This window comes from Condylura cristata, unplaced genomic scaffold (genome assembly GCF_000260355.1).
Source record: "Condylura cristata isolate star-nosed mole 26May11 unplaced genomic scaffold, ConCri1.0 scaffold00026, whole genome shotgun sequence".
In the NCBI taxonomy this organism is placed as follows: Eukaryota; Metazoa; Chordata; class Mammalia; order Eulipotyphla; family Talpidae; genus Condylura; species Condylura cristata.
This window is the reverse complement of record NW_004567127.1, coordinates 18,616,114-18,643,103: the sequence shown is the minus strand read 5'-3', so window position 1 is coordinate 18,643,103 and position 26,990 is coordinate 18,616,114. Positions and strand designations below refer to the sequence as shown.

At 36.8% G+C, this 26,990-nt stretch overlaps 1 protein-coding gene across 3 annotated transcripts in view; it reads right to left on the bottom strand.

The window, feature by feature from the left end:
• ARHGAP29 (Rho GTPase activating protein 29) overlaps nt 1–26,990 on the bottom strand; it is a 71,289-nt gene that overhangs the window by 41,807 nt on the left and 2,492 nt on the right. The window contains exons 1-2 of one of the 3 annotated variants that reach the window (XM_004689765.2): nt 14,301–14,469; nt 9,264–9,500 (exon numbers count right to left, since the gene is read on the bottom strand). In XM_004689765.2, coding sequence (XP_004689822.1) covers nt 9,264–9,468 — 205 coding nt within the window. In that variant the 5' untranslated portion in view covers nt 9,469–9,500; nt 14,301–14,469. Of the gene's footprint in view, nt 1–9,263; nt 9,501–14,300; nt 14,470–26,990 lie in introns of those variants that run through there. The other 2 variants (XM_012730194.1, XM_012730195.1) reach the window with 2 other exon arrangements.

Genomic DNA, 26,990 nt, shown 5'->3' with positions numbered 1-26,990 from the left:
CAGCAGTGTACTTCGTCAATCTGCCTGTTCTGTACCCCACTGTCTCTGGTGAATCCTCTCACCCTCCGCATCTCTGGCCTGTACCCCAGTCCTGTACGAATAAATAAATCTTTTTAAAAAAATAGTCTATTTAAAAATGAAACATAAATGGATAAAAAAGAATTTTATGCAGTTTGAATTTTCCCCTAAAAATATTACTTTTATAATTTAAAAAATTATTTTAATGTGAGTACACAGCTATCTGCATTTAAAAGTTATTAATTATCTTAAATAGTCACTGTTTGACTTGTTTTGTAATTGTGGATAATAGTTTGGCAGTTTTGCTTAATTGAAGCAATACTGCTCAGTGGTTGATTAAAAGCATCGCCTCTACACTGGTGGTGGGCCTGGTAATAAAAACATACCTTTGTGGATGTTTGAACCTATAACCTTCAAAGCAGACACAATAGTGTAAACCAACTTTACCTCAATAAGCATAACTGGGAAAAAATTTAAATAAATGCAAGGTGTCTAGAATCAGGCTGAAAGCTGAATCCCAACTCCAGGGTAATAGAAAATAAGGAGATAATGGTAGCTAGATCATAGAATTGTTGAATTAAACAAGTTAAAACACATAAAGCACAACAATGACTGCATATGGTAAGTCCTCTATGTATTTTCTAATTGTATTGGTTTATGTAGTAGTAGAAATAGGTTAATAACTAAGTCTGAAATGGAACTGTAACTTCAAAACAGAAGAAATTTCTGGGAAAATAATCTAATTTTAATAGTTGTAAAAAATAACAATTACATTTCCCAGTTTTGCATTTTTATGGTAGTACCTCTGCCTATTATTAAAACCAAAGCTGAGTGAATACTGTTTTGTAGAGCTGTACTATACTTTCTTTGAGACCTAAAGTGTCAGCCTTAAAAAACAAGAGAAAGGGAAAGTCGGGCATTTCCATTCCTATTGATGTTTTCACAATATAATCCACAAATATAAATATACCTAGGGGCCCGTATTTTGAGATCTCAGGCCAAAAGAACTTGACTTTTATATGCCAACACCAGTTATCAATATCAAAATTTATTTTGGAATTTATGCAAGAACTAAAAAATAAGCCCAGGTAATAAATACTGGTGTTCTCAGAGTCAGAGAAATTATGTTGAAATAAATATATTTCAAAATTTCTATATGTTTTTCAGTGTTCTCAGCTTCAATTTCTAACACAATAAATAGCAACAGATAAACCCTACATAAACAAAAACTCTTTGGGATCCTCAATAATTTTAGCAAAATAAGAAGTACTGAGCATCCCTGCTATAGTTCTTTGAAAATCACAAGAAAATATTCCGTCAAAATTATACCAGATTGAAATCTTTTTTCCACAAGGAAGCCCTTATAAACTGATACTGATGTTGTTCCAAATCAAAACAATGAAAAACAGTTACTGAATAATTCAGAAAAGCCTCAAGTTAGCCCACAATTCCAATTTCCAATATATCTCTGAAGCCTAAAAGTCAGTGGAAATGAATATGACAAGTAAATGAAAATGTTAATTGCAAAGAGTCATAAACTTTCCTCTATTTTGAGTAGAAGAATCAACTGCTAGGATGTATATTTTGATGATACTTCAGCTGGGACTTTCTAAATTACCAAGACTTTAATAGTGTTTCATTAGTGGTTAAAAAAAAAAGTTCCATTTTTACCAAATGTTCTATTTCCCTTATAAAAGAATAAAGTTACAGCAAATTATTTTTATGAAGCAAAAAACCTCTTATACTGAAAATCTAACTTAAAAAAACATTAAATAACTCCCACACTAATACTAAATATCTTCAATCAAGTGGTATTTTGTCAAGATAATTTGTGTTACCAGCAGCAAAGCAAAAGTGGCAGTAACTATTATTCTTCCATAATAAAGAAAGTGTGGCTGATTGGTAGTTAGAAAACAATACATTGCAATCAAGAAACTTTTAAAGTTCCCAGTGCTTGATCTCCCATTTGATCAACACAAAGTATTAGTTTCTCTCATGTCACATTCACTATCAGTAAAGTGGAATAAATGAGAGTATCTGTCTTTAGAAGGCTGTTGTGAACATCAGATAAATTAACAGACACAAAATAGCTATTATTTTTATTGTAAATCTGTAAACCATTTAAACTACATACCTGAAAAGTTTTGCACAGAATTACATTCAATAACAAAAGGACTTATAGCAAGATCCCACACTACTTTAGCTAATAAAAAGACATTACAGTCAAGCTTCAGTTTCATTTTATACTTAAAATCTAAATTCATAAATAACTTGGAAATAAAACATAATAAAACATAATAAAATATAGACCTATCAATTAGAGTACTTAATTTAACCATAGAAGGTAATTTTTAAAATGTTATAGTGACTACATTGTAACCATTTAGTTTATACTACACAAAAACATTACATATGTAAATAAATGTTCAAACCAAAGTTTTATCACTAGCTATCTACAACAGTAATACTCCTATATCCAAACCTTTGCTTGATTACCTATTATTCATGTAATATGGTAATCTGGATTTTAATGTAATGTTTCACTCATTAGTGCCATTTCTTTTTTGCTTCATTCTTCTTATCAAGTGAAAACAGATTAGGCAGCTCTACTTTTTGGTTCTCAGGCATTAACACAATACCGCAGTGTTTATATTACAAACACTTCATGGAAATGCTTAAGTAAATAAATGAGAAAACTATGGTGTTTTCCTTGATTTAAAAAACTGACAATTTTTAAAATGTCTTGTTAATTCAGCTTGCCTCTCTGGGAAAACAATGAAAACAAGAAGGAAAAAAGTTTCAAAACTTATCTCTAGGAAACTCCCTTCTTTTTTTTTTTTTTGCTGTAATGACTTCTGAATTTACAGGATAGAAGTGAAGTCTGAGCAGTCACTCACAAACCCTGAGTCACTTGGGGATTATAAAACAATAATAGCTGACATTTAAAATTACGTATTATGAGGTTTTTACACATAGGAACTCATTAAATCTTTAACATATGTAGAAACTGAGGCAGAGAGATGGTAAATAAGCTGCCTCAGCCTACAAACAATCAGCAGAGGGCATAATGGGGAGTCCACCTGATGGGTTCTAGTGCTAAAACCTGTGCTCTTAATTACTATAATACATCAAAATGGTTAGTTAAATTTTGTTAGTGACAGGTAATCTACAATCTGTGATTTAATAGACTTTGACTTCCAATCAAATCTGCCAGGTACTATTATAAATGGTGTTAAACTCTGTAAACCACTTATAAACAGTGCAGAAAGAGCTCCTAAGAAAGCAAACTCCTAAGAACTAGCACATGTGCACTTCACACCTGTACCTCATTCCTCAAAGACCCATCTTGGACCTGCGAGGTACTAAGTCACAATCTATTAACATTTACATTAATTTCTCCGTAGTAATACCCATTAGAAATCACTTTCAAAGGGGTTTATTTCTTTAAAAAAAAAATAAAATAAACAGCAGAAGGACATATCTGAGACTAGCAAAAACTATAAACAAAGCATGTATTTATTTGTTTTATCAAAGTAATACTACTTTGCAACACTTGTTACTTAGGATAGGCTCACACCTCACAATGAATGTTACCACACCATGCCAAAGCATCTAAATTCCTTTTATCGTAGACAATTGGGGTCCCCTCCCTACTTTATCCCCATCCTCATTGTCACCCTCCCCCCCCCCCAGGTAGCCTCAATTCTGCAGTGAGACTAGCAACTTAATGTTTCTAGTAATTCACAAAATTTCTACCATACTGTGGACCCTGTAAACAGGTAACAATGATAAAATTAACATTTAGTGAAATAAATTTACACAGCATGTAAAATTGGGCTAATCCACATAACAAGATTTCAATTAAGAATGAAAATTTAGGCAGAATTTCCTCTCAAAATAGAACATTATTTCATGCCACTATACTCAACTCTCTCTGTTCATTAAGATTCACTTTGGAAAGTTGACATATCTCTTCTAAATATAGTTCTTTCAAATTTTGGGCATAAAGTTCATAAGAAGTTATCACTAATATGTTTTTACAAAATAAAAGTGGCATACTTTTAAATTAGAAAGCGTTTTTAAATGAGAGCTTTAACAACTTCATTTGACACTAACACTCAATTTTTTCTTTCATTTCTGATCTACTAAAAAACAATAGCAAAGCAGCACTATAATAATAACTTATTAAAATCCACTTTAAAATAGCTTTCTATAATCATAAAGCTGTAAGAAAAATTTGACAACTGATTTTCCTGCAATTTTATTTTATAACAGCAATGAAAACTTTCCAAGATTGACACCAGAAAAATGATAATTCGTTTGCTCTATTCTCTCCAGCTCAATTAAAAACACTTGCACTTTTGAACTTCCCTAGTTTTGCACTTCTATGGTATTCTTTCTGGGAATGGAGAGATATGTCACAAAGACAGATTTTGAGATTTCTGTATAAGCTAGAAAACATTTATGAATCTGTTATCTGGAATTAAGGATCATTACTGTTGATATTCATTTACAGTGTCATAATAAACTTAGAAGACATATGCATGATTAAATGTCTCCAGCATATTAAAATAAGATACAGGTCCTCTCTGATGGTAAAAGGGGTTAAGTCTCAGCACTTAGAAGCTATCAGCAGCACTGCAGCATGAGTTTGACCCCCAGCCAGGGAGGTGACCCATAGGGTGCAGTAGACCCCTTCTGGCTCGCCAACTGCTTGCTTTAGCAGTGTATTTTGGTCAGTCCACCTGTTCTGCTCTCCACTGGTCTCTAGTGAATCCTTTCATTCCCCACTCCCCCCCACACACACTCACAACTCTTGTATGCATAAATAAATCTTCTAATATAAGACACACAATTTGCCCTTGCAATCTTTTATAATGTATCTAAATAACTCTGGACAGAGATGTAAAACTTCAAATTTCACATCTGCTATTAATTAAAGGTAACCTACTCCTAAAAGCTGGTAGTGGACGAAGAATCAACAAACTATGTCTTACCCTAGCAAAGCAAGTGTTTCACAGTCCTGAGTCCCACATGAAGCTCTCCATTTTCATTTGTAAATAAAAGTATTAGAGACAATTGCATAAAGACACAGCACTCTTTTGCAGGCACGTATTTTTTTACAAAGAGTTCGTCATCAACATTTGCAATAGGAGCTTCACATTCTCACTAGTGAAATTTCATAAAACTACATTTAAGATAGCTGTCATAAAATTCACATTCAAGAAACCCTAAAAACTGGTGGGAGATGAATGTCCCCTAAAATGCATTATATAGTTTGAAAACAAACGCTTATTTGATGTCTCCTTCAGGTTTGAACAATACTCAAAACAATGCAAAATCTCCAACTCCAATTCAATGCTGAATCTCAGGAGTGTAAGACTGATAGCATCTGGTGAGAGCACCACATTCTTAACCATTTATTAACTGACTGACACCATAATCCAAACCAGTCAGTAGCAGCACCAGGGCAGAACCTAAAGCATGTATGTGATTCTCTTTCCAAAGCCCTTTTTGTCATCCTCACTATCAATTCAACCAAACTATATGACCGGGCTAGAAACAAATGAACTAGTGTTCAAATAGAAGGGCATGAGTGCTACACACTCCAAAGGCAATTTAAGGAAGGGGATTCCACATATTTCTAGGTAAAATTTTCTTAAATTTGTTTCGATGACAACTTTTTCTAGGTTTCTTTTTAACGTTAATTCAAAAATATGTGCTGTTCAAGAATTCATCTCAGTATTCTCAAGATCTACAAGGACCAAATGTCTAATTGCCCTTGTCCAAAAGAAGGTTCAATGATGGAAATCTTTGTATCTTCACTGTCTGATATAGTATCCAATAGCCACATACAGCAAATTAAGTACTTGAAATGTGACTACTCCAATGATGAACTGAATTTTCAAATTAAAATACCCACTAAAGGCTACCGTACTGAAACCTGCAAGTCTACATAATCCCCATGGAAACAAAATTGGCTAATGAAATCATGAAAACAAAGCAGTGCATTCTGAATACCTGCCACGTGAGGCAGTTAGGACAACATGAAAAGAATACACCATTCTGTCTTTATGACCTCTGGATTCCAAATGAAGTCACACTTTATCAGCAATAAAAGGTTAATGAAATAAAGTAATCTAAGTTATACATTCAACTCATCTGTGAAATGTGGTTAAGATACTTGGTTCTGTGGGGATTGTGTGATTATTGTCTATTAAGTAAAACTAGCTTGTAAATTGTGAAGCACCTTTAACAATTATGCATCATTTCTGTAATTAGTTCAAGGAAAGGAAAATATGGCTATAAAATAATCAACAGCTATTAATCTAAGCCTAACCTCAATAATGTGACTGAATACCTGAAACAACAGTCAAGTGATTTTGCATGATGGGTTTTAGATTACATCAAATGGTGATCTAATTGTACACGTTTGTTCTATATTCTTTAAAGCTAAACCTTTTAGCTTTTAAATCACCAACTGATATGAATTAAAGTAGTACAAAAATCTGGCATCCTTCCTCTTGATACAAAAACAAAACACTGGCAAAGCCACTGACAAAACACAAAGCTCTCACCCAAAAAGAAAAAAAATTCAAGAAAGTTTTATCTTTGCAGTTTACAATTATGGTGGTACTAAAGAACAAATGAGCCAAGGTGCTTTTCAAAAACTCAATGAAAAAAGCATGACAACTGCCTACAGAAACATACATAAAAAATACCACTTTAAATAGTTACACAGAATGTTTAACTTTTTACCTGTTTCTTGAAGATTGTATTTCATATTATTCTTGTAACAATTACATTAATAAGAAATAGTCTGATAATTTAAGAACCTGAAAATCATGATCAAAATTAAAGAAAGCCTGTCATTATAGATCATCTCCCTCATATTTTACAATGAGGTTGATTTGTTTTTAAAAATACTGTTTAGGGATAATAAACAAAAAAGGGTCTATTATTTCAAATCAGCCTCACAATATTTCAATATGAGTATATTTGCAAATTTTTAAACAGAGATGCAAAGATATTAAAACTTGTTAAATCCAAGATTTATTATGAGATGGAATAAAATATATACTTTTAATTCTGACTGAAGAACCAAGAATTAAAATCAATCAAAAGGTAAGTAATGAAAATTCTTTGGTCACTATTTACTAATAAGGGCTTATTATATGAAGATTTTGGTATGTTTAAATTAATTTACTAATCATAAGTAGCAAGCATTTTTATTGTTAGTGATACAATTATTTGAAACCTGAAGTACTGATTTTATTAAAGTATTTTTAATATGGCCCTCCTGGTGGCGCAGTGGGTTAAAGCACAGCACAGCACTAAGAAGCTAAAGCCACTTCCCCATGAGTTCAATCCCTGCCTGCCCCTGAGGTGATCCACACAGTGCCACAGACCTCTCCCCACCTACCCACTGCTCCCCTCAGCAGTGTACTTCGTCAATCTGTCTGTTCTGCTCCCCACACTGTCTCTGGTGAACCCTCTCACTGCCCCTGCACCTCTGGTCTGTACCCCAGTTCTGTATGCACAAATAAGTAAATAAATCTTTAAAAAATATATTTTTAATAGTAAGATTCAGTTAAACATATATTTCCATATACATCCTTCTGTCTCAAAATGTATTTCCTTTTGTTCTCATATACTTAACTACCTACTTCTGTCTTTTCTCAATTACCATTTCCTTCCTACTCTTTGAATTACCTAAAAAATTAAAACAAAGAACTGTGATGATAAAAAATGACTTAATTTGTTTTAAATCACCATCATGTTAAATCTGTGAAACAAAGGGTAAATATAAAAGGTGATTTTAAATTACATAAAAGTCCAAAGGCAAACAATAACAGAAATCCTAACAAAAAGCTTAATGAAAATTTTATTTTGATATATTAAGATTCTGGCCTAAATTAGTTGGTTATTTAAAGTTCACTGAAAAACTGAATCCAGTTAGTGAACAATACAATTCTTTTTCAACCAAAAAGAATTAATTTTACTGTCTGTAAATTTAAAAACTAATTTAAAACAACTCTCCTACATAAGAACTAGTCTTTGTTGCAAAGTTATATCTTTAAATAAGTGGTATGGCTGTTACTTTACTAAGAAATCTGTTAACAGTCTAATATTTAAGTGTATTTAAAATATCCACAAAACAGGATAACATTATTATTATTAACCATGAATAATTAGACCTCAGAATCAATTTATTAAAATGAACAGGGTAAGGGCAACATGACTGTGATTTTAATGATATGTGATTGTCATTTTAAGAAAAATTCAAAAACTAAAATTAAGGCTACACTTCAAGTATAGTTTTGTGCATTTCAACCTGAAAATTACAGTCAGCTTAGAAATAAACTCTTTAAAAACAGTATTGAGTAAAAGCATGAAATGTGGTTTGATTTCTGTTTTTTAGAAGTATACCAGAAACTGAATATTTAGCTTACACATGTAGAAAATATTTGCTGATATTTTATGTCTCTGAAACTGCAAGCACTCTCACATAATAATACTGGGAATTTTCATTTTTCCATATCCATCATATCATTATGCGTATGGAAATAAATTGCTATTTAATCTCAAAATAATAGAAGCTGTAACTTTATAATTATCATTGCCATATACAAGTGGCACTGAAAGTTGAAAGACTTAACTAATCAGGGAGTGCAGATATAGAACCCTTTACTTAAGGAGACTTAAGCTTTGCATTTCATTGTTTCTAACTAGACAGGGAAGAAATGCTGTGAATAACCCTTAACCAAGAGTTTATAGACCAGCAGAAGTGTGATTTTTTTAAAAAACTCATGTAAATGCAGTTGTTTTATATTATGTTTTAGAAACAATGTAGAAAACAGAATCTAGGTAAAAGTGTCAACAATGTAAATTATAAACATCACTCTGCTTATTAAAGACTAATAATAAATGCATTGATTATCAGGAACAAGAAAGTAAAAACTCCAGTGATATAAAATTCTCCTCTGCCAAATGGGACTAACTGCAAAGAATCAAGGACTAATTTCCAATTTTTGTAATTTTTATTCCTTCATATTTACCAAAGTTTCTATTATGTATGGAACTGTATTTGATTGTAATGTTTACACTGTAAACATCAAACATTTGAGGGGGAAAAAGCAGGATACCCTGTTCTTACTACTGTGTACACTTATCAATAGTTAGAATGGCATTTAAAATTTTTCAAACTACCCACTAAAAATACTAAGAGAAAAGAAATGACAAACCTGAAAGAATAGCTTCTTTTAAATATAGTAACATATGGGAGAACTTCCTGATATCATTCACCAACTCCTTGATGTAATCCGGGTCAAAAATGGAGTTGGAACTTATGGATTTGAGCCCCATTTCAGAAGTTGTAACATCAGTAGAGAACTGGCCTGATGCCAAAACCCGTTTTTTCTTTGTCTTTTTCTGTTTGTGAGCAATCATCCTTTCATATAGCAGTCAGAAAAACGGAAATCCTTAAGGGGGCAAGAAAAAAAGAGAGAAACACAAATACTACATCAACAAGGGGAAACATACTAGGTTTTTCCACAAATAGTCCAGAGCCCACCCAGCTTTTCATTAAAAACAACAACCAGCTTCATTTATTAAGTGCCAGTGATCTTGATAACTCTATGTTGTGCAAACTATTATTCTCTTTATGTCACAGTGAGGAAACTGAAGTCTAAATTCTCAGCTGATAAATGATGGACTTGTATTTAACCTGGTATCTGCCTTGTTGCCAAAATCCACATTCTTATTAATGTCCTCTTAACTAGTTGGGTAGGTCTTTTTAATAGTAAGTAAAATGTAAAATGTTCTGAAATGTCCCTTTATAGAAGGATATATTCTCCCTCCATGAAAACACCTCCAAAAAAAAAGATGAACTCTGAAAAAAAGAAGGACATGCTTTTAAAGTCCCTCCCACCACCTACTATATGTGATCTGACAAGGTGGCAATTGTCTCTTTCCTTGGCATGCTCCTTTATAAGAGTAACATCTTAACAACATCAATCTCATGGAGTTACAGTAAACATTAAACAAGATAATAGCATAGAAGTGTTGAGCTCATAAAAGAGTTTCAAGTACAATCAAGTCTCAGTAACACATGCACATGTGTGCACACACACACACTGATAAGTTGTCAAGTTTCATCAGAAGTATATCTTTGTGAACAACAAGTTTTAAGGCTATCTGCTAATCTGGCGTACCTTAAATGGACAAATAAATGTCCAACTATTGGAATAAAATTTTGGCATTTCAGGATGGTACAGTAAAAACACAACCTTTGGGAATAAGAAAGATCTAAATGTGGAACCCGGCTAAATACTTAACTAAACATGTGACTTGTACAATTTGCAAACAGCCTTGTAGGCTGCTTAAAGGGAAAAACAAAATTTATAAACACCATCTCTTAAAATATCAGATCCTGGCTCATAGATGGAACTCAAGAAAAATACTGTCACTTTTTATCTTTCCAGATGTAAAATTCCTAATTTTGCTTGTATCTCTTGAAGTTGAAGAGGAAATGACTGGAATAATTAAATTAGTTCAGGCACTAACACAAAAATATTTTTCAAATGCTTTGTCTTAAATGTTTGGGTACTTTCAAAATGGTAGAACTACTAACTTATATCAAATTTACAGTAGAAAACTTTATGAAATACTCATTTCTTACTTTCCTATAACTTACTGGGTTCCACTGGTTTTTCTTTTTCCTAATCCACAGCTCTTCATCCACTTGTCTCTACTATCATACTATCATTATCATCTCTTGTCTGTGCTACTACATGTATAGTATGTGTGCAAAGGAATGCATAAAACTTAAAACAGATTCTGACCAACAAGCCAGGTATTGTACTCAGATGTATCCTATGCTGTCTCACTTCTTTTTTTTTTTGTTGGTTGCCACACTAAATTGGTTTCATATTCACAATGAAAAAGACTGTCAGATTTAGGTCCTGTCTATAAGCACTCCCACTTGCTGCACTACCCATCCCTTTATTTATTCATTCTGATCTCAGTTCACAAACCAATTCTTCAAAGACACCTTCCTTGACCATCCCCGCCCTAAAACTACCAGCAAACTATAGTAGAATCTATTTGATGTTTAATATAACATCTTATACTTTTCTTCACTGCACTTATCAAACTTCAAATAGATGATTCATATCTCCCTATCTAGATTATAATCTCAAGTAAATCAAGACCATGTCTGTTAGCTAACCAAGTTTTCTTTACTCAAAGAACAGTGCTTGGTTTACTAAGTGAACTATTCAAGATGATTTGCAGACTGAATAATACATTTGTAGAGTGAATAAAGGGTTTACCAACTTAAGTTTCAATTAATTTTTATAGAAACAAAAATGTTTCACTTAAACATTTCAAGAAAATCAAGTAAATGAAGTTGACTGAAAGCAAAATAACTGAAATCAGAGACGGTTTTCTATTATTGTTTCTGTTTGATTATTAAATAAAGTATGCCTAACATGTCCCTGACAGCTTTCTAAGTTCCTTTATTCCATATTCTTGTGAATATTCCATCATTTCTGAGAAATGTAATTTCTACATTAAAATTGTTTTAAGCCTGTCTGACATTAATCCTCAAATGTGTAGACAATTCCAAAAATAAACCGAAGGCAATATTTTGAGCACTATTTTTTTAAGCACTATTCTTATAGCTAAGTCTTTCCCACAACAAAAACAAAATAGTCAGGGACAGCTCTTCATTTGGGCAGTTCTTCTACAAATCATTAATTGAGAAGACTATAACTTAATCTTTTCACTTTTGCAACTTACCTCAAAAGTCAGTGATTAATTTTAATGGCATTTAGTTTTTACTATATTAAGGAACTGGTCACTGTCATGGGTAATAACTTTCAAATAAAATAATTCACTTGCAAATTAGTAACCCAAAGTTGTAAAAAAGTATTTAAACAATGCATAAGCATTTTTAATCAGAGCTAAGAAAAAGTTTACCAAAAAAAGTGTGGAGATGTAAAAAGGATTTTACTCTATCTCTAGTCAGCATAATGATGACTAATGTACTAAGTCTGTTATATGTACTTTACTACTTTCCAATTTTCAAAATGAAAAAAAGTACTGTAACAGTTGAAAAAAATCTTAAATAGCACAGATAATCCAAACTTTCATGTAACTGAGCTTTATGAGAAAGTTTGGAGTATTTACACTTTTCAAAATCATGTACACTTCTTTCAAAGATGTCCAAAAAAATTTTCTCTGGTTGGTGGTTACATAAAATGTAATTATAAACAGACTACAAGTGACAATTTAATTAAATGAGATAATAATATGAAAAGCAGTTAGTACAGAACCTGGTTCACCACCATGACTCAAAATGTCAGCCATTAAAACTAGCAATGATTTATCATGGAAAATTGTTTTTGAACCTACAAGAGATGACTCCACTACAATATATCTATAGATTGTGAGCAAGAAATGGAGGACTGCAAACATCAAAAAACAACTTACTTCGTGGAAACCTACTAAATGGCTTCCAAATGAAGTTTGAACTGTGCAAACAGATTGTTGAGCAAAATATTTGTGAAATTCTCCATGTGTGGCTTCCAACTCCAAACCATCAACACTAAAAATATGGTTTTCTCCACTTCACAAAGAACTTTGTAACAAACCAAAAATTTCTGTGTAAAATTACTTTCTCTGTATATTCTAGATTCTGGGTAATGGGTGCATCAGAAAATGGAATACGATCTTCTCTACACCCAGAAACAGGCCTTTTCCAAAACTACAGTAGTCAGTGTTAATCAAATGTCTTCCTCCCTCCTCCCTAAATGTATCAGCATTTTCATTTTAGGCATTGGGCTGCCTCGCTGAAGCATAAATACTGGCCCCAGATATCCATATTTCATAGTTGCCATCCTCTATTTCTACCTCAGAAAAAGTCGCCAGTATTTCAAAAATCTACTTTTTCGGCAAAACTTCTGATTTCATACGAGTCTATTCTAATGCTTTTTAAAAAATCAGAAAAAAATCATCCTGGAGATCTTTCATTATATTTTTAAAGGGCATCCCCCACCACACACACACAAATAACTGCATGTCAAAAACTTATCAATAATAATCGAGTAACTGTAATTTTAAAAGGAATGTATGGACTACATACACTTCATTCCTGTACGGCAGAGCCCAGCGCTTTTAAAACAGAGGAAGCTGCCCACCCTCCCACCCTTGCAGAATGTCTAGCATTCCTTACAGACTTCCCCCTTGACCAGTCTACCTCGTGCCCAAGAGCATATTCCGCATGCTAGAGTTCAAATACAGAGCAACCAGAAAGGCAGCAGGCACTGATTGGGGCGGAAAAAGATCTAGTTAAGTAGACAGGAGGAGGAAAGGGAAGGGGCGCCTAGATCCCGCCTTCACCAGTTAACAGACTTGCCCTCGGAAAAAGTATGAGTTCCGTTTCTTCTGAAGAAAGGGTGACTGATAACTATAAACATGGAAACGCAGGGCTTGGCAGTCACTAGGGCTCCAGTTTGAAAAGTCTCATACTTGAGCTCACCCGTCAAAAAGAGATTTTAAAAAGCAAAGCAAAAAAAAAAAAAAAAAAAACACACACACAACCCTTCATGCTCCAAACACGTCCACAACGGAATTAGGAAAAACCATTACGAATGAAAAGGCCTCAGAAGGAAACACCACTCCTCATTCGAAAAACAGGGAATAGGGAAACAAAGTACCGCGGAAATCCTCAGCTATCCCAGGAATGAGACCCCGTTGGGGCCAGGCTGCCATCAGGGCCGGTGACATAGCTTGGGGACTGGCGCGACACGAGTCCGAGCCACAACAGAGTGTGGAGTAAAACTGCCTGCAACTTAGCCTCTGGCCGCCAATGACCGGTCCCCGCGCTCGGGTAGGTTTTCATTTTCCCCTCGTAAAAGGGGAGTTTAATCATAGACCCAATGAGAGGGTCAACGAGTTAAGGTACGGAGCGCTGCAGGGACAGTACCGGACCGGGCACACCGCTTGCTCAGGGTGTCACCGTCACCATCGGCTCAGGGTCACAGCTCCTACCCTCCCGGGTCTCCCGCCGCGCCCTCGCCCCGCCGCGCCCACGCGAGGACCCGAAGCCGCGACCACCCCGGCCCGAGGGCGCCGACTCTCCGCCAGCCGCAGCCGCCTCGACTCGGGACACCGCGTGACGCCAGACCCTGGACGGCCACTCGCTGGCGGACACCGCGCGCGACCCCCATCGGACCGCGGCTGCCTCAGCCCCAGCGAGCGATGCCGCCCACACTCACCGCGGGGCTCCATCCCGCGCGCCGGACGCGGACGCCCGCGCCACACTCACGGCCGCCGCCGCCGCAGCAGCAGCAGCAGCCGCCAAGGGCTGCAGCTCGTCGTCCCCATCCCCCACGGCCCGCGGACGCCCGGCCGAGCAGCCGCAGCCTCCCCAGCAGCTACCGCCACGACCGCGCCGGCAGCGGCCGCCCCGCCCACCTCCACCCCGGGCCTCGCCTCCCGCCTCCCGCAAGACAGAGGCCCGTCCCCGTCCCCACCCTATTGGTCCGCTCGCCGTGAGGGGGGCGTGCCTGGCCTCAAGCCCAGCCCATAGGCTCGCAAGCCCGGGGGCGTGGCCGGTCCCGCTCCCAGCCCAAGAGCCCGCAACTCCCGGGGTTGCCTGGATGGGGGGGAAGCCGCCGGGCGCCTGGCGCACTGCGCAGGTGGGGCCGGCTGCTGGCTTTGGCGCGAGCGAAGCTGGCTGTCAGCTGCTCCTGGCCCGCAGACTGGCCCAACATTGCAAGACCAGTTAGCCACCCGCGGCTGGTGGCAGAACAGGCGGGACAAAGTAAGGGACAAGTCATTGCTAATGCGTGTCTCTCAGATGAGCGAACTACATTTCTTGTAAAGTACTTATGACCATCTGTTCCTCTTCCTCGAACTTCTTTAAGGTAAGTATAGCAAAAAAAAAAAAAGTTTTAAAGAGGTGGTGAGTGGGTGGTAACTATAACATTAGACGTAACTCAACTATTTTCCAGAAAGATGAACCATCTCAAAACCAGCCAACTACTTTGTCCTCCATAGAGATATTTTCTATCTTTTTTCCTTACTTTCCTCAACAGCACTCTCAGACTATCTCAGAATGAGAAATGCCTGGAAGATGTAATAATTAAAGAAAGCAGCAGGGGTTGAAAGCACATAAGCTTCCATAGCATACTATTCCCTAGAACATACAGTAGTATCATTTACTCAGCGCTAGGACATCCAGTAGGAACTGGTGGAGAATCAGAGGATATATAGAAGGTGACTGGCAGAGAAAAAAATTTCACTAATGGGACAATGAAGACAGAGACGCTGGAGAGCGTGAGCAAGAGAAGTTCAAGAGAGACAAAAATCAAGGAAGACAGTAAAAACATGAAAGCCGAAAGGGTAGATAAGAACAAGAAATTAAGAGAGAAGTGAAATTTCTGAGACAGAAAAAGGAAGTGAGCATGGTAAAGCCAACAAGTGAATTAGGAGTTGGGGAGGGTACAGGAAAAGACAGAGGATACTCACTGAGGGAGAAAAAAGAGGAATAGCTCTCATAACTCTGAACTTTTACAGGAAAAACAATACTGGAGAAATAAAGAAAATTCAGATACTACTTGGAAAAGATTAACTCCTGTTACTTTGAGTTCCATGTTGAATCCTTCAGACTCACATTACACAAATTTCCTCCTTCAAACCCCAAACACAACGGTACCAAGGACAAGTCACAGATAATCAGGAAACCTCAAACTGTCTTTCTGAGGACACTTACAAAGAAAAATAACCATGGATCCTTGCCTTGGAAATTGATGATGCTCCAAAATGAAGCACTCTGAAATGAGAGTTCAGGAGTCTCCAGGCTTAAAGGGGGCTAGAACAATGCAATCCTGATTAAATAAGATTTCTGAGAGAAGTCACTTAACCTCAAACACCTCCTTACATCTACTTTAAAATGATATTTTGTGCTATCTTCTCCACATTTCTCCCTTAATAAAAAGGATCATGTTCCTTTTAATAGGATAAATGACAATGTCTTGAACAAAGTCTGATGTGGTGTATATGGAATATGTGGGGTGGAGGGGGAGAGAAAAAGCAGCAGAGACAAAGAAAGGCATGAGAAGGAGAATCCACTGCAGAGAGGAGAGAGAAAGAAGACCAAGAAAGATTCAGAGACAAGTGATGAAAGAGAAAATAAGATGAAGACAGAATAAGGAAGGTAAGAGAGAAACAGAGAGATTACCCCTGGAAAAGAAAGGGAAAAGGAATACCTCATACAAACAGTTCTGGCTAGGAATGTAAAGTCAACTAGGCCCCTAGATGGTTATATGAAAAAGAAATATGAGAATCCCAGGATCCTTGATTACCTGAGTGGTACAATTATTTTGCAGACTTAATTTTTTATCTTGCCCACTAAGTCTTAAAAATAACTATCAAGTCAAAAGTACTGATAACTGAACAGGATGGAAACCTAAGAGGAGAAAGGATTCTGAAGACCTAGGAGGGCCAGGGTGAAACAGCCCTTAGGGAGCTCAAGGGAGGAATCTGACTCATGGATCTGCTCTGAATTAATCTCAAGACCTATCTCACCCGATCGTCTAAACCACCCCAGAAGAGCCAACTAAATGGTTCTCAATGAATATTATCTAGGCAGTTAAATTATAAGCATTTTGAGGGAAATTGAGAAATCTCTTAATTTCAATCTTCCTGTTAAACCTTTCAAAAAACACGTCATCTCCCTATCCATCTTTCTTAATAAGAACAATGTTTAGAAACATTGAAAAAAAAAGGTTGTTCACTTTTAAATCAAAAGCAATATTTTGTTAATCCCCCTCAACCTGAATTTTGTTTAAAGTATTTTTTTTCACACAAGTAAGTTTCAAGTATGAAAAGCTCATTATTGCAACACTATCTGCAAGTCCAAAATTCTTGGTTAATAATTAAGCTGTATATAGTGTTTAAAGACAAAGAAAAGACATCGGTTTATATACGCAGTAGAAGTTCAATATCTCAAAATGTTAAACAAGTTGAAGAAAAACACTTAGAAAAGCAACATAACTTAAAAGAAATTACTTGTATTTTTATGATTTGATATTATTATTATCTCCAGTGTTTTTTTCTTATCAATCAGAAATTCAAATCCTCTATAATGTTGCTGTTGAGTTATTCATTCTGACACCTCAACTTGGATACTGCTAATTTGTTCTTCACGGATTCACTGCTTTGTTATTTTTGTTAGGTACAGGTATCTGAATATTCCTATAGTTGATCCTGTACTTAGATAAATTACATTTTATAACAGAACATGGGGTTGAAAAATATTTGACAATGTCTGGAAACATTTTTGATTATCACAACTGGGGAGGGAGTTTTACTGACATCTAGTGGGTGTAGGCCAGGAATGCTATTAAAAATCCTACGTGTTCAGATCACTCTCCAACCCATTCATCACGTCACCTACAAAGAATGATCCAGCCCAAAATAGTCAATAGTGTCAAGGTTAAGAACTCTACTCTAGTTCCAATTACCAGTTTTAAGCAATACAAAGGGACATATTAGATTAGACAGGATGGCAACAGCCAACTCCAGACTGCGGGTCATTTTATAGGGCAAATGACTTAATTTCCAAAACAAGTAAATTTCAAGGAAAAAGATTGAAAGAAAAATCTCTAGATTTAAAAAGTCTTAAAAACTATGTCAAATGCAGGAGTAAATGAGACAGATTTTCCCTTCCACTATATTGTTCATTGGAAAACAGATAGCAGATTCTTGAGAGGTAGGATCACAAATAAACATAGTGGGCCCTACAGTCACCTCAACCTTCTCTGCAAAGGCACAAACTACACTGTGGGCACAGGATGGGGGAAGCCAAGCAGAGCTTGCTACTATTTATTGTTCAAGGAGACTAGGGCAGCCTAGAATCTGCATAACAGTACCAGGGGGAACAGGTAGAGAAAGAGCTCCAGAAATTTATATAAGCAATCACTTAATTCGTTTGCTGACTAGTAAGTTGCGCATGTGGAGTGAAACTCCACCAGATAGGCAAAGAATTTCCAAAGAGCTGTACCTGAACAATTTCAAAAGCTCCCACAGGGCTGGGAGACTTGCTAGTTTTCATCAGTCAGAGTAGAAAGAGAAACCTGTTGAACACCCAAAGTGAGATCCCAGCACACCATGTGTTCACAGACTATCTAACACAGTCCTAATGGAAATATTCTAGACTCATTCCAACAAAACTTCAAGACATGCCTTATTTTGTAAGTTTCTTTTTTCAAAATTTTGCTGTTTGAAGCTAAAGCCACTTCCGCATGAGTTCGATTCCCGCCTGCCCCGGAGGTGACCACATGGCGCGGCAGACCTCTCCTGACCCACCTGCTGCCCGCCTCATCGATCTGCCTGTTCTGCTCCCCACTCTGTCTTTGGTGAAGCCTCTCGCCGCCCCTTAGCCTCTGGCCTGTACCCCAGTTCTGTAAGCACAAATAAATAAATCTTTAAAAATAAATAAATAAAAAATAAATAAAACTAGTATTATGTTGTAGCATTTATGACATTTATAGAAGTAAAATGTGTAACAGTACAAGGGAGGAGGTAAGTAAAGGCATTCAGTAAGTTCATACATAGGGGACATAGCATAATGTTATTATTTGAAGGTATATTGTAATGTTAAAATGTATCTTACAATCTTCAGAGGTACTTATAATAAATGTACATACCAGGAATTTCATAAGGTTAATCCAAAGAAAAGCAGAACAAAGAGACAAACTAAAAACAAATAGCAATATGACAGACTTAAATCCAATCATATCAATAATCACATTAAATTTAAGTATTCTAAACCCTATAAAATGGCTGAAACTGTCAGACTGGATTAATAAAGTATGACTCATCTTTCTGGTCTAGTTCATTGAGTTTCTAGAAGTTGCTATTCAAAGACTTTTATCAAAACCTACATATTAAATATATGCCTGACAGAGACTCCTTCATTAAAAAAATGGAGACCATATGCCTAATGGGGAAAACTGTGTTGTTACTGACCAGTGGTATATGGTTATTATCATGTCATTGATTCCAAGATGTACTAGGTTTCCATAGTTTAAAATGCCTAAAATAAGAATTAACTAAGTGGCATCTGTGCTGTTTCTATAGTCCACCATGAGTGCATGTTGTTATGTTTACTCATTACAACATCACTTTGAGTAACAGTCGTTGGGTCTTCACATATTATAGTGAACTCCTATTTTGTTGGTATTTAAAAAAAAACCAAAAAACTTCATTTTAACGCCAGATCATACTGCCAAGCTATTTTTTTTAACAACGGTACTAAGTGTAGCTGCAGGCTGTGAAAAAGGAGGAAAAAGTAAGATTCAACTATATACTACCTATTAGAAAAAGACTTGAAATACAAAGAAACAAACTGAAAATAGAATAGGAATAAAAACATTATGCAAATGCTAATCATAAAAAGCAAGAGTAGCTCTATTTTATCAGTTAAGAAATTTTTTCAGAGATAAAGAGTAGCATTTCATAATGATAAATCACTTTTTCTTAAAGACGTAAGAACTTAAAGGCATATGAAGCTAAAACTAGAGCCAGAATATATGGAGAAACGTAAAACTTAGAGAAATGTAAACATTGAGAAATGTAAAAAAAAAACATAGTTAACATTTTAACAATCCTCTCTCATGAACTGATAGAACAATTGATAGTAACAGAATGATTAAGGATATAAAAAACTTAAAACAGTGCTAACAAAACAACTTGATCTGACATTTGTAGAAAATTCCACCCAGTAAGAATAGAGTATGTATTTTTTTCAAACACATTCAAGATTTAAAAAGTCCTAATAAATTTAAGAGGGCAGATACCATACAAGTATGCATTCTCTAAACCAAGTTAAATTTAGAATCAGTATCAGTAAGATATTTGGGTAATTCCAAAATATTTAAAATTATGAAATATGCCTTTAAAAGACCAATTTTGAATTGAATAAAAATGAAAATCTAATACTTCAAATGTATATAAAGAGCAAAGATTAGAGAAGTACACATTTTTAGATTTTTTTTAAAAAAAGGATATAAAGTCAATGATATAAGCCAACACTAAAAAGCTAGAAAATGAAAAACAAACACAAAGTAAAAGAAATAATGATAAAAGCAGAAATCAATAATATAGAAAACAGGTAACAAAATCAACATAAACAGAAGCTGATTTTTTTAAAAGTTCAATTAAATCGATAAGTCTATCTAGACAGACTGATCAAAAAGAGAAAATAGAAATTACAAATATCATGACTAAAATAAGGGACATCAGTACAAGCCCTATAGATTGGATAGACAGGATGTGGTGTATATGCACAAAAGATTACTACTAAACCATTAAAAAAAAAAGTTTTTTTCCCATTTGTGAAAATATGAATGTACTATGAATGAACTAAATCCTAAGGAGAAAGCCAAATACTGTGCTATTTCATCATAATGGAAGGTAAAGAAATGAAGAAATTAACAAACCAAACAAAAAGAAGTCCTTAAACTCTGACAATGGTGATTTCCAGCATGGACAGTATGGGGGTACGGAGTACGGAGTGTGGTAGAAGGAAAAGAGGTGAACAGGTAGAGGGGGTTGACTGGCTTGTGGTAGATATTGACTAGACATTTGGTGGGAGTTGTGGTGTGATATAGACAATTATTAAGGCAAAACAACTGTATATCTGAAACCTATATATACATAAAAAGACATTACCTTAATTTTCATAAATTATCGGAGGATAATAAGGGAATGTTACAACCGATTTTGCCAATAAAGTCAGCAACTCAAAGGAAACAGAAATTTTCTTACAAGATACTAATGATAAGCCTGACATAAGAAAAAGATAATCTGAATCGCCTTGTAAGTATTAAAGAAATTGAATCCATCATTTATAACTTCCACAAAGTAAAACAGCAGACCCAGATGTTCTCACTAATGAAATCTACTGTGAAATAAACAAAAACTCTCAAAAAATAGAGGCAGGCACTTCCCAACTAAGAAGTTCATCATTACCCAGACATCAAAACCAGACAAAAACATTACAAGAAAATTAGGCCAAATTTCTTAACAGTATTAGCAAGTCAAATTTAATAATACAAAAAGGGATACTACATTATGACCAAGAAGGATTTGTCCCAGGAGTGCAGCTTAGTTTAATACTCAACAAAGAAAAACTAGGTGATCATCTCAATATAGGCACAAAAATCATCTTACAAAATTTTGAACCATTTCAAGATTTAGACAGTTACAAACATAACTAGAATAGAATTTCTTCAAACTGATAAAAGGCATCTAAGAAAACTACAGCTAACATCCTAATTAATGATGAAAGATGTTCTTCCCTTAAAATTAGGATCAGTATTGTTACTGAAGTCTGAACCAGTTTAATAGGTCAAGAGAAAGAATAAAAACACATTCATATTGAAAAGAAGCAAAACACTTTATCCCAAGTTGGCATGTTACATCATACCTAGAAAACCCTATAGGACCTATAAGTAAACCAGTACAATAATGAATACAGTAGCAGAATACAAGATTAATATACTATAATCAATTTTATTTCTATATACTAGCAACAGACACTGGATTAGATTTTAGAAACAAATCATCATCTACGGAAATATCAAAAAAAATGGGAGACCTTCCTGGTAGTGCAGCCGGTTTTATAAAGCACAGCACCATGAAGCTATCTGCAGCCACTGCAGCACGAGTTCGATCCCCCACCAGCGAGCTGACCCACATGTCATAGCACATTGACCCACATGGCATGGCAGATTTCTCCTGCCTGCCTGCTGCTCCTCTCGCAGTGTATTTCAGTCAATCTGCCTGTTCTGTTCCCCACTGTCTCTGGTAAGCCCTCTTGCCTCTCCCCTTTCCCCCATACCTTTGGCCTATACCTCAGTTCTTGTATGCATAAATAAATAAATCTTAAAAATATAGATATATAAAAAGGTAATTTAGAAGTAAATTTAACAAAACACACATAAGACCCTAATTTTTTTTTTTAAGGTTTATTTATTTATACATACAGAACTAGGGCACAGGCCAGAGGTGCAGGGACAGTGAGAGGATTCACCAGAGACAGAACAGGAAGCAGAACAAGCAGATCGATGAAGTACACTGCTGAGGGGTGTAACAGGTGGGTCAGGGGGTGGGTCAGGAGAGGTCTGCCAGGCTCTGTGGATCACCTCAGGGGCAGGAAGGCAGGGACCCAACACATACTGAAGTGGCTTAAGCTTCTCAGTGCTGTGCTTTCACCTGCTGTGCCACCAGGGAGGGCCACAAGGCCCTAAATTTAAAATTATAAACCACAAGTGCAAGATTCATGAATTAGAAGACTCAATAGTGTTAAGAATTTCCTTCCCTGCGAAGTTATCTATAATGTCAAGTAATCATCAGTCTGGAGGGCTTTTTGACAGGCTGAGCCTAAAATGTATATGAAAATGTAAAAGACCTGGAGTATCCAAAACTGTTTGGAAAAAGAACAAGTTTGGAGGATGACTTATACTACATGATTTCAAATTTTACTATAGAGCTACAATATAATATTGGCATAAGATAAATATCAAAACAACAGCATAAAGACAAAAAGCAGATCAGGATTATCTATGGGCAACTGATTTGCAAAAGAAGTACCAAAGAGATCAATACGGGAAAAGTATGTTTTTTCAATAAATGGTGCTGAAATAACTTGATACCTATATCAGGAAAAAAATAATCCCAAGTCTTTCTTTCAAAACATACCCTAAAGTTGACTCAGCATATGTTGTACACTTAATCATATAACTTAACCTATAAAATACTTACGATCTGATCCTTTAGGAAAAGTCTGAGGCTCCCTGATCTAAAAGAAAATATAAGAGAAAATCTAAAGAACCACTTTCCAGACAGAAACAAAACACAAGAACCTTGAAAGAAAACACTAGTAAAAATTTAAAGCATCTGCTTTATGAAAGACAACTGTTAAGGGATGAAATACAAATCACAAATTAAGAGAAACTATCTGACAAAAAAAATTGTATACAAAATACTATCAAAATTCTTACAACTCAGTAAGAAAACAACCCCATAAATTAATAAATAAAAGGCATGAATACCTGTGGCACAAAAAGAGACACAATGAGCAAGAAGTACATGAAACAGTGTTCAACATAATAACTATCAGGGAAATTAACCATACTAAGATACCATTAGATATTTACTAAAGTTTTGCCTGAACACTGAAAAATCAAATATTGGTGAGCATACAGAACAACTAAAACTTTCATATACTGTTGCTACATAGGTACACAATCACTTTGGAAAACATCATGGCAATTTCTTAAAAAGTTAAACATGTATTTGCCATAAATCTAGCAAGTCTATTTTTTATATACCTCAAAGAAATGGGAAACATAGCTCATCTGAAAACTTATACACAGACACAACTCTTTCTCTGATAGTCAAAACCTGGAAACAACCCAAATGTCCATCAGCAGACAAAAGGATAAACAAATTGAGGTATGTGGTCTTACAATGAGATACTACTTAATAAACATCCACAAAACAGAAAAAACCACAGATGACTCTCAAAAGCTTTACACTAGGGCCCTCCCTGGTGGCGCAGCGGGTTAAAGCACAGCACTGAGAATCTAAAGCCACTTCCGCACAAGTTCGATCCCCGCCTGCCCCGGAGGTGACCACATGGCGTGGCAGACCTCTCCTGGCCCGCCCGCTGCTCCCCTCAGCAGTGTACTTCGTCGATCTACCTGTTCTGTACCCGGCTCTGTCTCTGGTGAAGCCTCTCGCCGCCCCTAAGCCTCTGGCCTGTACCCCAGTTCTGTATACACAAATAACTAAATCTTAATAAAAAAAAAAAAGCTTTACACTAAATGAAAATAGGTACAAAAGAGTGTCTATTGTATGATTCTATTTATATGAAATTCTAGAAGAAATGAATCTAATCGTACGTAACGAAATATAAGCGACAAATATGAATTATTATGCTGGAAATTTATATAAATGTGGATGTGAATTATGTCTGAATTAAAAAAGTAAATAACATACCTGTGGAAATAGGAGTTGGATATGGGAGTTCCAAATGAGCATAAAGGAACTTTTTGAATGATGGAAAGGGTATGTATTTTGATTACGATGGTGATGGCAAGTGTGCACTTATTTGTCAAAACCTCCTCAAAGTGGTGCAGCATTTTAAAGCACAGCACTAAGAAGCTAAAGCCACTTCAGCATGAGTTCCATCCCTGCCCGAGGTCCACATGATACCATAGACCTCTATTGACCCTTCTGCTGCTCCCTCACACACCCCTGCATCTCTGGCCTGTACCCGAGTTCTGTATGCATAAATAAATAAATATTTTAAAAAAAACTCCTCAAAATGCATAAAAATCAGATGTTACTCCAATGGTCAATAAATGTTAGAAAAATAAACTCTAAAAATGTAGGAGGTGGTTTGAATGACCCCTCAAACTCAACTTCCCCTTCTAATAATTTTCAAAATACATTAAAGCTCTTCCATCTTCTCCATCCCCTTCCTTAAAAAGGAAGACTATGGTTATAAGAAAACTTTCTCTGTGACAAATTTGGAACTTTTTTTTTTTTAAAGAGAAGTTCTTATCTAGGGGGCAGTATTATCAAATGGCTCTCTTGCTTATCAGAGTGAAAAAAGAAACAATGAAGAAAGTGCAAACCCTCTACAAAAGGATAAAGTCTTCATCCTACCAAAGCAGCTCCTAACCTTCCTTTAAATCTCTTTGTTTCTCTTCACATGACTGTGTCTTTATGTGTTTGTGCCTCATCACAACTGGAGCCACATCACATTGTAGGTATGGTGGGAAATTAGAAACAAACAAAACAGCCTTCAAAACAGAATCCTGGAAGCTGACCACATCCTAATATGGATTAAAATATGCCTTCTGTGCTTATCAAAATCATTCTTACCTTCAATGTCACACAAAAGTGATGTGACTTCTTTCAAGAAGCTTCCTCTACCTTCCACTGAAAATAAATCATCCTCTACCCTCCTGGTATCTTGCATAACCCAATGTATTATGCTTTGAATATTATTATTCTGAATGTTCTACTTCTATCCAAGAGGTCTACTGGGCTCTGTCTAACATAAAGTGATAGCTGAGTGATAGCTGAATGAATTGGCCAGTGGCACAGGAATGCAAATCCTTCCAGGGTGTCTTCCAAGTATGAGCTTTGTTCATCATAGTACTAACCCCTAGGGCAATAGCAGTGGTTGTAGAAGCCCACATTCCGAGGTCAAGAGTTTTTACAGCTGGAAAATGAAGCCGCTGATAATTTCGGTGGCTGTTCTATTTTAGGGAGGTGGGCAAAGATGGAATGACCAGCCACCACAATTGCAGAACCGTGCTTTCTTCATCTCAGGGCAAGTTCTAACTCCTGACAGTTTGGGAATGAAACATTTTCTGTTAAGGGCTGTCTTACTTTCCCTCGAGTTCACTCTCCAACTCCTCTCAAAATTAGGGGACTGTAGCTATTTGTTCCACAAAGCTAATGATGCTTGAGCATTAGGATTCCTCACCTGCACAGTTCATATAACCAGAAAGCATTTCTAAGTACTCATTTCTGGCAGTCCGCCTAAAGGAATCTACAGAAAAGACTCAAATCTCCAAGACTCCAATAATTCGTTTTGATTGTTTTACTCATTCTAAGTAAGGAATTTATTTCCTTCATATATAATTCTGAAAGTTTTTTCCTTGAAGACGAAGCTCCCTCCCCTAAACTGACTAAAGAGACCATGTAAATTCCCAAAACGGCAGAAAGGAGTATATGTGAAACGAAAAGCTCCTTGGCTAGTTCAGCTCCAGGGTGGTAGTGGAACTTTCACAAGACACTGTCTCACCGCCCCAAAACGATTTTGAAAAAAAAAAGATGGGTGTGGGGGGGGGGATGGAATTTCACTCTTGTCTCTAAAGAGGGGTGGAGGGTGTGAAAAAGCAAGAATTATCCTGCACAGGTAGGAGGGACTCAAAAGAGTAGAGTTCAAGCCAAAGAAGGCCGAAATCCCCAGACCCAGAGTTCAGAAATTCCTGGACAACCAGGGAAACAAACTCACAAGCGACCTGCTCTCCTAATAGCTGCAACCCATCTTTGTCATTCCTATTTCGCAGACAAGATGAGGAGTAGATCTAGGGACAGGGAGGTGGGGAGGAAGGGGTGGGTAGAGGGGAGATGTGGAGGTGAAGAACCAGCTACCAGGGAAGAGGAGGTGGTAGGAAGGGGTGTGGATAAGAGTCGCAGACGCACCAGAGGGGGGCACTAGGATGTAAAGGAAAAGGGGATGTTTTTCTACCATTAGCGGGCCCCTCCCCTCGAAAAAAATAATAAACAGCCTGGACGTCAGAGAAGCGAAGTGTGATAAGGAGAAGTAGATACGGAACACAACACGAGATGCCTGCTGTTTTTATCTCAGCCTTGGCATTTGTCAGAAGGAAATTTCACAAAGGCGACCAAACTTCCAAAAAGACTCCGAATGAGAAAGAGGACGGTGAAGTCCCTGAGAAGGAAGCTAATGGGGGAAGGGTAAAGGAACCCCGGAATTCCGCGAGGAAGCTGAAGAGGATGATGGCTGGACTATAGGGCGGTCAGGGGGGTCGGAAAGGGAGGAGAGTCCGGCCGGCAGCCACGGCCGGTGGTCCGAGGGGCGTAGCCTAACTTCGAGCACACTGAGGGGTCCGCGGGGGTGCGCTCCGCGCCACTCTCACCCTCCCGGCTCCCCCGCCGCGCCCTTGCCCCGCTGGAGCCCTCCTGAGAACCCGGAGCCGCGACCACCCCGGCCCGAGGGCACCGACCATCTGCCAGCCCGCAGCTGCCTCGGCTCCAGACACCCGCGTGACTCCGGACCCTGGACGGCTACTCGCTGGCGGACACCGCGCGCGACCCCCGTCGGAGCCGCGGCCGCCTCAGCCCCGGCG